The 18,242-nt window shown below is 35.8% G+C and overlaps 1 protein-coding gene across 10 annotated transcripts in view; it reads left to right on the top strand.

Moving 5' to 3' along the window:
* The window catches only part of OSBPL8 (oxysterol binding protein like 8), a 221,872-nt gene that overhangs the window by 151,083 nt on the left and 52,547 nt on the right, over positions 1 to 18,242 (top strand). For 7 of the 10 annotated variants that reach the window (XM_055239472.2, XM_055239475.2, XM_063615087.1 and 4 more), the window contains 6 exons: positions 114 to 184; positions 7,972 to 8,049; positions 10,798 to 10,899; positions 12,886 to 13,089; positions 16,044 to 16,128; positions 17,991 to 18,162. In XM_055239472.2, the coding sequence (XP_055095447.1) occupies positions 114 to 184; positions 7,972 to 8,049; positions 10,798 to 10,899; positions 12,886 to 13,089; positions 16,044 to 16,128; positions 17,991 to 18,162 (712 nt within the window). Of the gene's footprint in view, positions 1 to 113; positions 185 to 7,971; positions 8,050 to 10,797; positions 10,900 to 12,885; positions 13,090 to 16,043; positions 16,133 to 17,990; positions 18,163 to 18,242 lie in introns of all 10 variants that reach the window. The other 3 variants (XM_055239473.2, XM_055239476.2, XM_055239478.2) reach the window with 1 other exon arrangement.

The following is an 18,242-nucleotide window of genomic DNA, read 5'->3' as shown; positions in this document are numbered from 1 at the left end:
TGTACAGGCTTCCTGCACTGATTTATATCAAATATAGCCTATATTTGAAAATGAACGACTTATTATACATGTTCAAAAGTAGTAATACTGATATACTGACTATTTTTTTTAAGGTTTTGAAAGAGGGAAGGAAGATATTTCTCAAAATAAAGATGAATCTTCACTTTCTATGTCAAAGAGCAAGGTAAGCATATATAAGCAAATACATGATTATGACATTTCCATAATATTTGAGATGAAGGAACTAACACTGAAATCCTATGAAGCTTTTACGTGATATTTTTATGTTGATACATCTAAACCATGTAGTGTGTATTAAAAGAGTGAAGTTCCATTGGGGCTAATTAAGTATTGTTGGTTACTCAGAAATACAGCTGATCGGTAACCAGTTTTCCTGCCAGAGTAATACTGTTTCTGGTATCTCTGCTATAGCAGCACTTCTCAAACTTGAGTCTGAGGATTGCATTCAGATATATTCTCAGAGTTTATGGCTTTAAAAAAAAATTCTTAAGTGTTTTGAGTTCATTCAGATGACAATCAAAATACATATATTTTACCAGTTAAAAGCCAGATCTTTGCAGTAGTAATTGCCTACTATTGAAAGACATTTTCTTAGAATAAGACATAGTTTATGAATCAGTATTTCTGAAACTGGGATACTTAGACACATTCTTAGGCCTGTTAAGCATTTTTTTTCTTTAAGAAAATTCAGATTTGAGAAACACCATGTGATGCAGTAACCAGTTTCCCTATGGGTTTATAGTTCACTAGATTTTCTATAATTTGTGAAGGGATTCAACTTTTGGCTGTTTTTTCTGGTAAGATATAGTAGCAGGGGAGCTTTTATGTTTATGGAATCAAACTTCAATGACTGTAAGATAACTGTTTCTAAAGACTGAATTCTCTGTTATTCTCAGCAGTTGGGCTTGCTCTTACAACCCACATTTTTTGCTCCTGTTCTTGAGAGTGGTTGAGAGGATTGCACAGTACGTTTTTACGTATGATTTTACACAAATATTATTCCCACTTTTCATGTATAGATTACACAAAAGTTCATCTGTCGTATTAGTGTAAAGTACTTAGGCTAGAAGTTTAAAGGTACTTTGTATTTATATAACATATATGAGAAATGCCTGGATCACCAATGGGAGAAAATATTTCTTTCTCCATTGCAAGGCTCATGGCTGAAATCCCCATAACAAAAGAATGATGAACAAGAGAAAAGCATACACATTTATTTAATATAAGTTCTGTGTGACACAGGAGCTTTCAGAAATGAAGACCCAAAAGAACAGGGAAATCTGTGTATTTTTATGCTTTGGTTTGATGAAGAGCAGTCACAGAAGTATGATTGGACAAAGGTTGGGGAGTATTATATGATGCTAATACACTGAGGGGAATTTAACAAGGCCTATTTGTTCAGCTTCTTCTTGGTATCTCTGTGTGTTTGGATTCTTCTAAGGATAGGTAGAGCACCTGCTTCAGGGGAAGGTCAGAGAATTATATTGTGGCCTGCTTCAGAGCAGAAAGGCAGAAGGTCAGAGAGTGACCTTTCTGCTTTTCAAGTTTTCTCAGTTTCCTTCAGCTTAAAAGAGTCAGTATGCCCCTATATTTTGGGGGTAGTGAGTTTTGAGCCCTGTCAATCATTTTACATGATCTGTATTATTAAAGAAAGTAGGAAATAATTTATCTTAGGTCTGCCACAGCTAGAAATACAATGAGATTTAGAGTTGTTTTTTTTTTAAATAGACCTATTTTCAAGCAATTAATACCAGAATTGGTGAATACATGGTATAATGGTATTCCTACTCAAAAGCCTAAACACCTGAACACAAAGACCTACATACCACAGCTACCTATTTGCCATTTATATGTACCCTTTAAGGGGGGAGGCCTGAAAAGGAACTTTGCATACCTTAGATGAAGCTGTGTGCCTTAATGGGGCAGGGGGGAACCCACAAGCTTTAGAACTATGCTTTGGGTACAGTAGCATCTAGTCATACGTGGATCTTCAAATTAATTAAAATTAAATAAAATTGGAAATCCAGCTCCTCAATTATACTAGCCACACCTCAAATGCTCGGTAACCACATATGGCTAGTGACTGCCACACTGGACAGCTCAGATATAGGATGTCTGTCATTTAGAACGTTCTACTGGACAGCACTGCTTTAAAGTGAAAAGTCAATTTGAATCTTGACTCTCCTATTACCTATAAGTTTTTAGCTGCTAGTTACAATGATATTAATAGCTACTTTTTTTGTTTTTTTGAGACGGAGTCTTGCTCTGTCACCCAGGCTGGAGTGCAGTGGTGTGATCTCGGCTCACTGCAAGCTCTGCCTTCTAGGTTCACACCATTCTCCTGCCTCAGCCTCCCGAGTAGCTGGGACTACAGGCGCCTGCCACCACAGCTGGCTAATTTTTTTGTATTTTTAGTAGTGACGGGGTTTCACTGTGTTAGCCAGGATGGTCTCGATCTCTTGACCTTGTGATCCGCCTGCCTCGGCCTCCCAGAGTGCTGGGATTACAGGCGTGAGCCACCGTGCCCGGCCATTAATAGATACTTTTTTTTTTTTTTTTTTTTAAGAGATGAGGGCCTCACTATATTGCCCAAACTGGATTCGAACCCCTGGGCTCAATCAGTCCTCCCACCTCAGCCTCCCAAGTAGCTGGGACTGCAGGCACATTGCCGTCATGCCCAACGTAATAACTACTTTTTGTTGAGAGTTTACTTGGGCCATTTTAACATTCATAACAATACTAGAAGACAGGTATTATTGGCTCCATTTTATGAATGAACAAACTGAGGCTCAGACAAATTAATTCCCCAAGACTCAAAATAGTAAGTCTTAAAACTAGAATTCACAGTGGCTTCAGTTTTCTTTTTTGTTCAAGGGAGGTAAGATGCTTACCTCCCAGATTGTGGTGCAGAAAGTACCTGACAAAGTAGCTGGTTAACAGTAGATAGTTAAGAATTTATTTTCTTATGAATAAAGCATTAGAGTGAATGAATGGGGTTCTTAACATAACTATTTGGTACATAAGTAAAATTATGCTCATCATATTATTTTCCAAGAGCTGAAACTTACTGATTTTCTCATAATTTAGATTTAATCTTAGTTTATTCTGTTAGCTTAAGATGTCTATAGTTGCTACATTGTCTTTAAATATTTTAACGTTCGGCTGGGTGCAGTGTTTCATGCCCATAATCCCAGCACTTGGGGAGGCTGAGATGGGAAGATTGCTTAAGCTCAGGAGTTTAAGACAACCCTGGACATGACAAGACCCTGTCTCTACAAAAAATACAAAAATTAGCTGGGTGTGGTGGCACCTGCCTGTGATCCCAGCTACCTGGGGGGGCTAAGGCAGGAGATGCTTGAGCCCAGGAGGCTGACGCTGCAAGTGAGCCGTGTTTGCGCCACTGCACTCTGGCCTGAGAGACAAAGTGAGACCTTGTCTCAAATATATAAATTTGTGTATATATATGAGCATGCAACCAACTCTCTTGTTTTTCAGAACAGTCATAAAATTTATACATTTATCATTAAACCTCATACTTGTGGAATTCTGAAGATTTTTATTCTTATCTGAGTAATTTTGGAAAACAAGATTTATTATTCCTTTCATGATTGAGTTGTGTAACTGAGAACATCAAACAATTTTAACTTTTCCCAACTTGATGCAAAAAATATGAATACTCTCATTTTGGTCACAGGATTTTAGGTTAAATGTTATTCCTTAAAATTCATAATTGAGCCTGATTAACACAATGAATTACACCTGCCTCATCCCCAAGACATTATTTAAAAATAAAGGAGCTCGGCACAGTGGCTTATGCCTGTAATCCCGGCATTTTGGGAGGCTGAGGTGGGAGGATTGCGTGAGCCCAGGAGTTCGAGACCAGCCTGGGCAACCTAGCGAGACCTTGACTCTACAAATCAAAAAATTAGCCAGACGTGGTGGCATGTTCCTGTGGTCCCAGCTACTTGGGAAGCTAAGGTGGGAGGATCACTTGAGCCCAGGAGTTGGAGGCTGCAGTGAGCTATGATCACACCACTGCACTCCAGACTGGGTGACAGAGTGAGACCTGTCTCAAAAAATAAAATAAGGCAGGTCCTCTTTCTCATGCACCTTTTCCTAGGCTTTTTCATTGTATGAATGAGTGAATTGGAAATGTCGGTTAATCAGATTATCCCAAAGTAGCATTTTAAAATGAATTTTTAATTATCCATCTCAACAAAAGGAATTACAACATAACTAATGTGTCTAGCGGGATAAAAGGAATTCTGTTAAAAGGATAAGGAGTTTTTGAGCTCACATCTCTTTAAGTTGATTTTTCAACCATTTAACTATTTGCCTTGTAGGTTTGCTAAATCATCTATTATTTGCTTTAAAATATACATTTACCTGGTTAGTTAACAAACCTTTCTAAACCAAAATGTCTGATGTGATCACAGTAACTTATCATTATCCTTGTTGTTCCTTGTATCTGTAGCATTTTGTAATTTTCAAAGCAAATTGCAAAGTATTTTCATAAATAAATGCCCCATTATTTAAATCTCTAAAGGTCAGATTTTTGATAGCACCCGCAATCTGAGATATAGTCATAAACCTGAAACAATATATTACCAAGTATTAAGTTAAACACTTTAAGTATCATTTAACCCTCAAAGCAACCCTATAAATTAGTAGTAGTATCTTCATTTTACAGATGAAGAAACTAAGACTGACAGATTAAATTAACTTCTCCAAGTCACAGAGCCTATAAGGGGACAGCAGTTAAAGGGGAAAAGAAAGAAGAAAAAGAGAAGGAAAGAAGTAAAAATATAAAACATGCTAAGCATTCTAATGCCATTTAACAAAGAGGCAAGCAGTAATATACGTTAAACCTGCCTATCTTGATGGTCATCATTAGGAGAGTGGTCAATAAAATTTATGAAGGAAGGGAAACTCAGTTTAGTAAAATATCCCCAACAAAAAAATCATTTACATTTTTGGCATTTGAAAGGTGTTTTGATTCAGAAAACCGAGGTAGTAATTTAGAAAAGACTGTGGAACTTGATCATTCCTTTTTGTATTGCAGAACTAGACTGCACGTTATGGCAGAGATTCCTTGAGATATGTGAGTTAAAGATTCCTTGAGGTCAGTTTACCAAGCTCATGTGACACACTTCTGGCCTGCCGGTCCCCTATGTACAGTAATCTTTTAGGAATAACCACGCTAGAGCTTATCATATAGAATTGTTAGGGAAACAAATTTGATTTTTTTTAAGACAAGGTCTCACTTTATCATCTAGGCTGGAGTGCAGTGGTGCAATCACTACTCACTGCAGCTTCAAACTCCTAGGCTTGGGTGATTCTCCTGCCTCAACCTCCCGAATAGCTGGGACTACAGGGACACGCCACTATGCCCAGCTAATTTTTATATTTTTCATAGAGATGGTGTCTCACCGTGTTGCCCAGGCTGGTTTTGAACTCTTGGGTTCAAGCAGTCCTCCTGCCTTAGCCTCCTGAAGTGCTGAGATTACCAGCATGAGTCACCACGCCTGGCCACAGATTTCTCCTTGTTCATAAAGATAGATCTTGACTTTAAGATACCATATGAACAGTTTTAAAAGATAAGAAATTAATATAGTGAAATAACTAAGAACATGAAGCTGGGAATTAGACTAGGGTACAAATCCCCAGCTCATCCACTTTGTAGCTTTGTGATTTTGGAAAGATACATAATCTGTTAGTTTTAGTGTCCTCATTAGTAAAAGAGGGATACAACTACTATCTCCTAAGTTTGCTTTGAGTATATAAATATTTAATATATACAGTTGATCCTTGAACAACATGAAAGTTAAGGGCACTGACCCTGCTCTCCCCTGTGCATATAAAAATCTGCGTATAACTTTTGACTCCCTAAAAACTTAACTACTATAATTGTGTACTGTTGACCAGAAGCCTTACTGATAACATAGTCAATTAACACATGTTTTGTGTATGTATTGTATACTGTATTCTTAGAATAAAGTAAGCTAGAGGAAAGAATATGCTATTTAAAAAATCATAAGAGAAAATATATTTACTATTTATTAAGTGCAAGTGGATCATCAGAAAGGTCTGTCTTTGTTATCTTCACATTGAGTAGACTGACAAGGAAGAGTTAGTCTTGCTGTCTCAGGTAGCAGAGGCAGAAGAGGCGGAGGAGGTGGTAGGGGAAGCAAGAAAGGCAGGTACACTCAGTGTAACTTCTGTAGAAAAACAATCTGCCTATAAATGGACCCACGCAGTTCATACCTGTGTTGTTCAAGAGTTAACTGTACTTGGTAAATAGTAAACAACCATGAATGTTCATTAACTTTTAAGCTAATACTATTAGTATTTTTTATTTAATAGTTTCTAAAAAGTACACTACTATAAACATTGTCTTATTAAGTTGTGGGAAGTAGAATCTCCTAATAATTTTAAGCCATCATATTCCTCTGACAATAGCCATGGCATTTTGTGTTCCCAGGGCCAAGGAGAAGACAGAAACCTGTTTGGCTTGAGGAATGTTATGAAATTGTTCTGGTATCACAATATATGCCATCATCATTGGAGTAATTAATGTGATGTTTCAACTCCAGTTCTTAAAGGAGTAACTTTCCCAAAAGTTTAACTAGATTGATTTCTACATTGAGTATTGTTTGCATTTCCCTTCTGGTTCAGCCAGTTAATACCATCACCTTAATAGCCCATCTTTCATACCAAGTAGCAGAAGTGTTTTTAGGAGAGATGAGAGAAATGAGCTGCAAGTACCTATTTTATTTTCATTTTATTAATTCATTAGATATTTACTAAGTTATTTCTTTTCTTCGGGTGATACACACTGGGTATCATTGACAAATAAATGTGTTATCTGTTCTTATTAATCTCAAAATTGAGGGAGTTGTATACAAAGGTGTGTATCCTCGATGATATCTAGTGATAGTATGCACATCTGGCCGCTCAACATTTGAAAGCCACCATTTGGATCAAGTTCTGTATACTTTCTTGGCACTGCTTAGGAGTACTGCTAAGAACTTTAGTGCCTTCTCCTATGTCTAACAATAGTTAAAAATAAAACTTCTGGACATTGAAGGAGTATGTTTAATTTTGTTTTTCCAAAATAAATAGAGCTTTTAACTTTTGTGCTTTTCTACTCTGGTAAACCTATGTGGTCTCTTTAAACAAGCATTGCATTAGGAAACCTGAGTTCTGATCTCCGCACTGTTAATGATTGTTAGTTTGGAAAATCAACCTTCCTGAGCCTCCCTTTCATGATTTGTAAAATGGAGATAAAACAATCTGTTGTGCCTCTTTTTCAAGATTCTTGTGAAGATTAAATAAAAATGTGAAGTATAAACAAAGTCTGGAAAGAAATTTAAGACATGAATAATTTAGTGAGGAAATCCTACTCACTCGATAGGTAGGAAGTAGTAGATCCTAGAAATATTGGTGTTTACACGCTGTACAGATTAGATAGAATGGCTTAATACTAGTTTCTAAAGGTGTTTATATTTCTTCCTATTGAAGGAGGAGTAGAAGTGGGGCAATATGTGCATCAGCTTGTTAGAATTTGTGTCTTTTTGTTTGTTTGTTTTTAGAATATTTCAACTGTTAAAGGATAACATTGCTTTGGCTACTTTTGTCCTAAGAATAACTAAATAATTATATATGTTCTTAGAAATACTCTTAAAAAAGCAGGATGTAAAATGTACAGATGATCTTATTTAACTTCACATTGTAGGTTTGTATACTGATTAGTTTTAACTTTTTATATTTATGGATTTAACATGGATTCATTTTTAAAGACAGGGAAAAATTCTATTTGAAAATTGACATTTGCTTAAATCATAGCAATAAATGAGAAAAATGTCACATAGTTTTAACATTAATTTTTATGCGACGTGTAGAAAACCTGAAGGATTTAATTATTTCTCTTCTGTTTCTGTATGATTTCAGTCTGAATCTAAACTTTATAATGGCTCAGAGAAGGACAGTTCAACTTCAAGCAAACTCACAAAAAAAGAATCTCTTAAGGTTAGTTTCCAGTTATTTCTGAAAGGTAATTTACATTGTGCTTTGCATGTGTGTTTGGAAGTAGACTAATAAGATAAATACATATATGTGTTCCTAAAGAAAGAAAAAACATCCAGTGGTACAGACAGGCAGGCACACATAGAAAATGTTAATATTTGTATGGTACACTGTGGTCAACTGATATGACTGATTGATGACTGTCACAGAGCAGACTGCTTCAGGCCTCAAATGGCAACTGCAGAGGCTGAGGACTTATTATCTCTACACAGCTGTATCCAAACTAGGTATATCATCACTATGTTGTGGAATTCCTAATGGGAACTCTGGCACCCATTGAAATTAGAGATTGCTAACTCCTGGGTCATGGCCTGAACTTGACCTGCATAATGTTTTAAAATTTTGACCCAACAGTTGATTAAAAGTCCAGATTTCCAATTTCTCTGAGAAATATGTAGCACTGGGCTTACCTTCCTGAGTGGCCATAGAATCTGGAGCTTAAGAAACACATGCTTTTCAACTGGCTCTGGTTCTTGACTAGTCTATTTTACCATTTGTGTTCCATGCCTGGTCCTATATATATTTGTATTTGCATCCCATATTAAATCAGATAGATTAATAAAGACCAAAATCTAAAGTTTTGGGGGTATAGAATTATTAAAATTGTATTATGTCTAGTCTGTTTATCATTAAATGCAACTTTTCTGGTGGAAGATTTTGTTAGTTTTTAAAAACGTAGTCACTAATAGGTTATCATCACTTTTCTCCCATCCAAATTATAACAAAGCAACAATAAGACCTCATTAGTCCACTGCTGATTCCCCAAATTATCAGAATTAACTCATGAAAGTGAAACTTTGATATTTTGGATAACTTAATTTTATAGTTATGGTTTCTTAATTATTTATAACTTACGTATTATTATTGGGAAAGAGAGCAAAACTTCCGGTTGCAAACAGTTGTGGCATTCTTTGTTATCTGAAAAAATTGGTAACAGAGAAGGTTTCTATCAGTAAGAGAATATATTAATAAATATTATAGAAGCAGTATGGGCCAGTGGTTAAAAGAATAGCTTTGGGAGCTAATCTGCCCCTGTTTGAATCCTGACTCTACAATTTATTAAATGTGTGATTCTGAGCAGGTTACTCTCTCTGCCTCAGTTTTCTTGTCTGTAAAATAAGGATAATAATACTTCTACTTCACAAGGTTGTTGTGAGGATTAAATGAGGTAATGATAATGCAAGTAAAGTGCTTAGAACTTTGGCTGATTCACAGAATGCCCTCAGTGTTAGTGCTCTTATTATTTTAATTTGCAGTAGGAATCCTATGTAACATTTAAAATAATGAGAATGATACAGACATGAATACTCTTCAAAAAATGTTTATTGGGGGAACTTTTTGCATGCTAAACACAAAATCTACATGTTTCTATAGGTTGTTACTTAGAAAAGGTCTGAAAAGACAGTGTTTTCCAGAAGGTTAACAGTCATCAATTCAGAGGATTGGAATAGGATGGGGGTATAATAAAAATGGCTTCTAGCTTTATATTTGAAATTTTTATTGTGAGGCTGTGTTAATGCATTGTGTAATTAAAAAGAGGTAAAATTGGCCAGGTGTGGTCACGCCTGTAATCCCAGCACTTTGAGAGGCGGGTGGATCACTTGAGGCCAGGAATTCAAGACCATTCTGGCCAACATAGTGAAACCCCATCTCTACAAAAAATACAAAACTTAGCCGGGCATGGTGGCATATGCCTGTAATCCCAGCTGCTTGGGAGGCTGAGGCACAAGAATTGCTTTAACCCAGGAGGTGGAGGTTGTAGTGAGCTGAGATTCCGCCACTGCACTCCAGCCTGGGTTACAGAGTGAAACTATCTCAAAAAAAAAAAAAAAAAAAGGTAAAATTATTTAAAAGATATGTAGAACTGGACTAGTGATCAGAAAAACTAGATTCTAACCTTCGTGTCTAAGACTAACTCCTGCTCAAAAAAAATATATAGTATTTTTATTGTAAGATTCTGGAATTCTAAAAAAAAAAATTAAAAAAAATAAAAAGATTCTGGAATTCTAAACTGGTTTAGACTTTTATACTCCCACCATTATAGTATGAAATTCTAAACCTCTTTAGAATACTAGATTAGGATAAAAGACAGTGTGGTGATTCCATGAAGACCTAAGGACAGAACTACCATTCGACCTAGCAATCCCATTACTGGGTATATACGCTAGGGAATGTAATCATTCTGTTATAAAGACACATGCATGTGTATGTTCATTGCAGCACTGTTCACAATAGCAAAGACATGGAATCAGCCTAAATGCCCATCAGTGAGAGACTGGATAAAGAAAACGTGGTACACCATGGAATACTATGTAGCCATAATAAAGAATGACAACATGTCTTTTACAGAGACATGGATGGAGCTGGAGGGCATTATCCTTAGCATACTAACTCAGAAACCAATACTGCATGTTCTCACTTAGAAGTGGAAGCAAAATGATGAGAACACATGGACACACAGAGGGAAACAACACACCCTGGAGCCTTTCAGAGGGTGAGGGTGGGAGGAGGGAGAGGATCAGGAAAAGTAACTAATGGGTACTAGGCTTAATACCTGAGTGATAAAATATATACAACAAACCCCCATGACACAGGTTTACCTATATAACAAACCTGCATTTGTACCCCTGAACTTAAAATAAATTGCTCATTTCTGTTGTTTTTAGCTTTTCTATTATTTCTATAAAACAGGTACAAAAGAAAAATTACCGAGAAGAAAAGAAAAGAGCCACAAAGGAGCTGCTCAGTACAATCACAGATCCTTCTGTTATTGTTATGGCTGACTGGTTAAAGGTCAGTGTGTTTTGAATCATGAATTCAGATTGCTGGATGTTTACCTACTGGAATGGAAAAGCCTGGAGTATACCTAAAGCCTACAAGACAAAAACAACTCCTAAAATGATTGTTTTTCACTGGCAAAGAAACTATTATTGTATTCCCGGAGGTTCTGTGTTCCCATCTTAATGAAGAGAAGGAATCTTAATGTCTCTCTTAACAATAGCATCAATTACATACAGTATAGCAGTTCTTTTAAAAAAGCTTTTTGGTTTGTGTGATATGTTGTCTAATACAATATGCTGTAAAAAATACGTTGATTGCTATTCCAATTATTAAATATTACCGTATACTTGGTATATCATTGAAAAGATGAGACAAACTTAATATAAAAGCTATTTTAAAATAATCAGTTGGATACATAATACATTTTTAAAAAATGAAAATTATTAATTATCAGACAAGTACACATTGCTGTTTCCAGACCCTATTCTTTTGGCCTCTGGTTATTTTTATTTCCTTTTCTTTCATCCTGTTTACTCTATCCTCTTTCTCATTCTTATTTGAAAGACAGCTGTAGGAATCCTAAGTTTAAGAGTGATCTCGTAGGACTCTGACTCACAGAAAATTTTAGTACTTGGCTTGTACCTGAGAATCACCCCAACCCTGAAAGCTTTCCACTTTTGCCAAGACTTACTAAAGCCTCTGCCCTCATAATCCTTATGAAATCTGTCATAGGACTCCCCTCACTAAAATGAGAGTCTAGTGATAGTTTCCCTGACAATTCAGTTAACTAATTCTAGGGTTTTTGATCTTGTGCTAATAACACCTTCCAACTTGTTTTGACTCTACTTAGAAGTGCATTAGCTCAAGATCTCACTTAGGTTTTTCAGAGTTAAAGCTGCCCTCTGTTAAGTCCCCAACACATTGCCTGGCTGACTTTCTATGCCTTCCCTTCCTTCTAATAATTTGTCCTCCGTGTTCTGTTGAATCTCCATGATCCAAAATGTTATTTCAGGGTACCTATCTTCCTTTCGCCTCTCTTGTCTTACCATTCTTTTACATGTACACATCTTAGATTTTCTCTTTTCTTCATGCCTGGCTCCAGACTCCTTCTTTCTAAATGTTTCTTGTTGAGAGTTACTGTGATATGCCTATTTGAGGGATTAGGGAATCCCGTATTATTTCGTACTTCATGTAGGCACATTGAAATAACAGATGTTTTACAGTAAATAAAAGTATAATTCTTATTTTTGATCTAAATATTAACATCCTTTCACTATTTTGAATTCACTGAATTGCATAGACACAGTTTTAGTAGATGATGGAAATAGAAATTTATAGAAAAAGTAGTTTTAGACTTACTATTGACATAACATTAAACCCTAGGATGAAGAACATTTTATGAAAGTATAGGGATTCATGTAACTTGATTTTAAAATATCCTCCAATAAATTTAAATGGCATACTTTATGTAATTACTAGGAACAAAGTAATTTGAATAAGGTAATTTTAGGGGCTAGGAGGAAGTTATTTTCTCTTCCTACCACTCACCAAATACTTAGGGAATGCCTAGTGTGTGCCAGCAGTGTTTTCAGCACTGTTGATGTGGTGAAGGGGAAAAATTGTTTTAAGCAGAATCATCATATACACACAAATAAGATTACAGCCGTGATCAATGTTACAAAAAGAAGAATATCAATACTAGGAAAGTATATTTTAATGGCCCGTGACCTGGTCAGGGAGATTAGGAAAATTATCCTACTTATTGCACTACTTTGAAACTGTTGGCCTGTCTCCCACTAAAATTTAAGTTTCTTAGAAACAAGAGCCATGTCATTGTCATGTCTTGTTTGCTGTGCTTGCCATGTAGTAGCTTTTAAATAAAATATTTAAAGTGTACATGTTATGGAAATTTTAGATTAAAACATCTTATTTGCAGTTATTTAGTTTGGACCTTGGAGAACAGATCTTCCTTTTTAAAATAAATTTATCTTTCTGTAGATTCGTGGTACTCTAAAGAGCTGGACCAAGTTATGGTGTGTGTTGAAACCTGGGGTGCTACTGATCTATAAAACCCAAAAAAATGGTCAGTGGGTAGGAACAGTTCTTCTGAATGCCTGTGAAATCATTGAACGTCCATCAAAAAAGGATGGCTTTTGTTTCAAACTTTTCCATCCTTTGGAGCAATCTATTTGGGCAGTGAAGGTATGTAAGCCCTTGTTATATAGGTGAAAGGTAAAGATGATAATCCATGAATAGAACTGAGACACATCAATCAAATGAGTTTAGTCCTCTGCCAGGACTTGTAAATCTGTTCCGCTTTCCAGTGCATTATTTCCCATTCTGCCTCTACCCACAACAAAATGTGCACCAAAAAGCTTTACCTTTGAGGTCTTTTTATATTGCATCTTTTTATCTCTTTTGCCCTTGGGGATTCAATTTGTACTATGTTTTTTTCCGTTTGTAATTACTAACTCGGCTTTGTAACATTGTATTATATTTATTGTTGTTGGTTTTTTTTTCCCACCCACCTGCCCCCCCTCCCCCACCCCCCTGTTATTTTTCTCTTTGTCAGAATGGTAAGTAGGATTCCCTGGAACAGAAACTGCCATTTATTTTTGTGGTCTTTCCTGTAGTGATGTAAAGGTGTGATGGGAAGCCTATAAGCAGAAGCAATCTTACTTACTCAAAAAAAAATTTTCTTTTTAATTACTTACTCTTGAGAAAGAGGCAGGTTTCTTTAAAGATGAAGCATTAATGTTTTTTATAACTGAAAAGCATTACTGTGGCTGAGTGCAGTGGCTCATTCCTGTAATCCCAGCACTTTGGTAGGCCAGGGCAGTTGGATCGCTTGAGCTCAGGAGTTTGAGACCAGCCTGGGCAACATAGCGAAACCCCGTCTCTACAAAAAATACAAAAATTAGCCGAGTATGGTGGCATGTACCTGTAGTCCCAGCTATTCAGGAGTCTGCAGTGGGAGGATCACTTAAGCTTGGGAGGTCGAGGAGGCTTCAGTGAGCCATGAGCATGCCACTGCACTTCAGCCTGGGCAACAGAGCAAGACCCTGTCTCAAAAAAAACAAACAAAAAAAGCATTATACTAACTGAATAAATGAATCAAGTTTAAGTGGTTTTGTGTATGTATGTGTGTTTTTTAGGCAAGGTTTTACTGTCACCTAGGTTGGACTGCAGTGGCATGATCATTGCTCACTGCAGCCTCAACCTCCTGTGCTTAAGCAGTTCTGCCACCGCAGCCCCCCAGGTAGCTAGGACCACAGGCATGTACCACCATGCTCAGCTAATTTTTTAAAACATTTTTTGTAGAGATGGGGTCTTTCTGTGTTGCCCAGGCTGGTCTTGAATTCCTGGGCCCTCCTGTCTCAGCCTCCCAAAGTGCTGGGATTACAAATGTGAGCCACCATGCCTAGCCTAGTTTAAGTTTTTACAAAATGATCATTGCTTTAGTTTCTAAGAAGGCCAGTTATCATAGAATAAAGAAGTTAGAATTTCTCCTTTAGGGAAAACCACCTAATTGAGATTACGGTTAACTAAAAGTAGCTTAATCCTTTTTTCTTGGGCGGGGAGGGTATTGCTTAATAACGTAATACACATACACCTAGGAAAAGATTTGGACTTTTTAATCTTTATTTCAGTAGTCTGGAGTCACAGCGAGAATAAATTTGGGATTACCAAGTTAGTTCCATTCTGAGGTTAGGTGCTTCTTGCAGGGGAAAGAATTTAACCCCCTGAACCTCTGACATTTATATATTAAGTGATTCTCAAGTGGAGAAAATGACTTTCAAAACCTTTTTAAACAAAAAATATATATATAAACATATGTATATAAATACCATATATACACATATACAAAAATACTATATATACACACATATACGTGTATATATATATAGTATTCTACTACTCTTAGGAATTGCAAGCATTAAAATAAATTTTTAAGCCATTAATGATTTTAATGTCAAATTTATAATATTTAATTCTTAATATTGGAAGAAGAGAGAAATCTGTGTAATTATATAAATACTTCCCACAAGCAAAACCTACTTAGGATATTGTTTAAATATTTTAGAAGCCAGTGTTTGTGATTAAGAAATAGTAGCAGCTATGAGTTCTTTGTGTCAGGTACTTGAGTATTTTCCATGAAATCATTTATTCTTATACCTATAAGGAGGATACAGTTTCTTCCCATTGTACACATAAAGAGATTGAACCCTGTTTTTCTAGCACGGAGCCATGATTGGAACCCAGGCAGTCTGATTCCATGTCCCACTATATACTGGTTTTAGGAACTGGCCCATAAATTGTAAAGCTATTTGAAAATGCAGAATATTACGGTATTTGTTAAAGCCATATTCATTTTTTTTCTGTTTTCATTTTGAAACTACATCTTTACTTTCTAATGTTTTATGCTTTTTGGAAATTTATTTTGTTTTTTGACCTGATAACTTTAAAGAACCTTTGAAAACAACTTAAAAATTAAGCTTTTGTATCAAAATTATACTTTAAATTCAATACTTAGTTTCCTTTCCAGATTCGTGTCTACCTAAGTTTAGCATTGGTGATACTAATTAGTGTTGGTATTATATACTTCTAAAACAACCCTAGCCAACAACAACAACAGAATTTCTTTTTCATGTTTCTGGAAAAATAAAATCAGCTTATATAGTTGGTGTTTAAAAACAGGCATGTGTCATTGGTTATAAAGTGGAGATTTATTTTTCCTAGACCCAGTTAAAATTCATTTCTCTTTTTTTTGAATTATAATTCTATTTCCACATGCTTTCTTTAGCCTTCTAGAAATTTAATATTTTTTATCTCATTAGTTGTATCCATGGGATGGACATTGTTAAGTTAAAATTTGGTTTAATATGGTAAACTTTAGGTTCTCTTTAGTATGTAAGCAATATGTAGAGATAATATTTAAGTGATAATTCATTTGTTCAGTTTTCTGCTAAGGAGATATATTTGTTAGAAACTTTTTCTTAATACTTAACGTTTGCATTCTCAAGAACGGTGAAATTTAAGCTTGTTTGCTTTTAGATTATAATCCATACCTGATTTAGATTATTACAGATAATATTGGATAGTATAAAGCTGAGATCTCATAATACTTACTCTATACCATTTATTTTGTTACTAAGGGTCCAAAAGGTGAAGCGGTTGGATCCATTACTCAACCCTTACCTAGCAGTTATTTGATCATCCGAGCTACTTCAGAGTCAGATGGCAAGTATAGTTTTTGATGGATTGGATTTTGGTCTTCATTTTTAAGAGTTTTTTTAATGCCACTTTGTATTATTCTGGGGAAATATATTTTTAGTATGGCATTTGCAGCAGAAGCATGGTAATCATAAATTGTTTTGAATGCTAAATATATGAGTAACATAATAGACAAAAATCTGATAGAAAGGAAGCATTGTATGATTTACTGATGAGTTAGCAGTTCAGAGTTTTCTTCTTCATCCTCCATGGACATATTAACACCTTTTTATTTGTTAGTGGTCTTTATGGTACTCTTAAAGATACATTTAATACTTTTTATATTTTACTACTAAATGTTACCATTTATGAGACATATATATTGTTTTGGTTTTTTTTTTTTTTTTTTACATAAGACATTCGAGTACAACCTTTTTTATTCTTCCTTTAACACTTAATTCATGAAGCAAATATGGGGAGAGAAAAACTTAAATGATATCAAGGTAACTTTAAAATCTTAATAACGGATTTTGTCCTCACTTTCATGCTCTCATGTTTCGTAGTTTAGACAAGGTTGGTATAGGGAATCTTGTAACCTTCCAAAGTTTACTTTTATCTGATTTTGTTTTGTTTTTGTTTTTTTGAAATGGAGTCTCACTCTGTTGCCAGGCTGGAGTGCAGTGGCACGATCTCGGCTCACTGCAACCTCCGACTCCCTGGTACAAGCAATTCTCCTGCCTCAGCCTCCCGAGTAGCTGAGATTACAGGCACACGCAACCATGCCCAGCTAATTTTTGTAGTAGAGATGGGGTTTCACCATGTTGCCCAGGCTGGTCTCACACTCTTGACCTCATGATTCGCTTGCCTCGGCCTCCAAAAGTGCTGGGATTACAAGCGTGAGCCACCACACCTGGCCTCAGATGATTTTTTTTTGAGATGGAGTCTCGCTCTGTTGCCCAGGCTGGAGTGCAGTGGTGCAATCTCGGCTCACTGCAAGCTCCACCTCCTGGGTTCACGCCATTCTCCTGCCTCAGCCTGGGACTACAGGCACCTGCCACCACGCCTGGCTAATTTTTTTGTATTTTCAGTAGAGATGGGGTTTCACTGTGTTAGCCAGGATGGTCTCGATATCCTGACCTTGTGATCCGCCCGCCTTGGCTTCCCAAAGTGCTGGGATTACAAGCATGAGCCACCGTGCCCGGTCGATGATTTTTTTAAATTAAAATATAGGTATGAGCTTTCAATATGAAAATGCTTTACTTGGCTGATATTCCCAGCAAATCTTGAAGTGATATATATGAAAATTAAGAGCCCTAAACAAATATAAATGAAAAGTTTTCTGCTAATTCACTTTTAAATTTTTATTTAAAAAATAAAACTATTAATGTTTCTCTTAACTAATATGGCAGTTAGTGGTAGCATTATATAGGCATTTTCCTGACTTAAAAAGTTTCTTACATACAAGTAGAATGGATCTTAATCTTGAGGATAGACCTCCTATTAACAAAAACAGTTACTTCAGATAATTTGTTTATAGTAGAATCATAAATCCTCAAGTATATTTTATGTACCTTGCTTGATACCTTCAAATTATACTGCATGTTAATGTTCTAAGATTTGAAAAATAAAATATGCTTATTTTAGATTGGGTATACTTTGTAACGCATGCTGTATACTATTCATTTATCAGTGGTTTCTAGCTGCTTAGTATGTGAAAAGCATTTGAAAAACTGAAAGATTTCATTAAGAAATTCTAGCAAGAAGTTATGTTCAGATTAACTTTTCCAGTGCATGTTTCTCAAAGAAATAGTGGTAACAGGGTAAGTTAAGATGCATGCTAGTTTCATAATTTTAAAAATTATACTGCTTATGAATCTGTGTTCTTTTAGGAAGGTGCTGGATGGATGCTTTGGAATTGGCTTTGAAATGTTCTAGTCTTCTTAAACGTACAATGATCAGAGAAGGAAAGGAACATGACCTGAGCGTTTCATCAGATAGCACACATGTGACTTTCTATGGCTTACTACGTGCTAACAATCTCCACAGTGGTGACAACTTCCAGTAAGTATATATTGCCACTGAATTGGTAATGTTTCAGAGACCATACTGCTCACAAAATTAGTTGGCAGACCTAAAATTTT

The sequence above is a fragment of the Symphalangus syndactylus genome, chromosome 13 (assembly GCF_028878055.3).
Source record: "Symphalangus syndactylus isolate Jambi chromosome 13, NHGRI_mSymSyn1-v2.1_pri, whole genome shotgun sequence".
In the NCBI taxonomy this organism is placed as follows: domain Eukaryota; kingdom Metazoa; phylum Chordata; class Mammalia; order Primates; family Hylobatidae; genus Symphalangus; species Symphalangus syndactylus.
The sequence above is the reverse complement of the archived record's forward strand: the minus strand, read 5'-3'. Positions and strand labels throughout refer to the sequence as shown.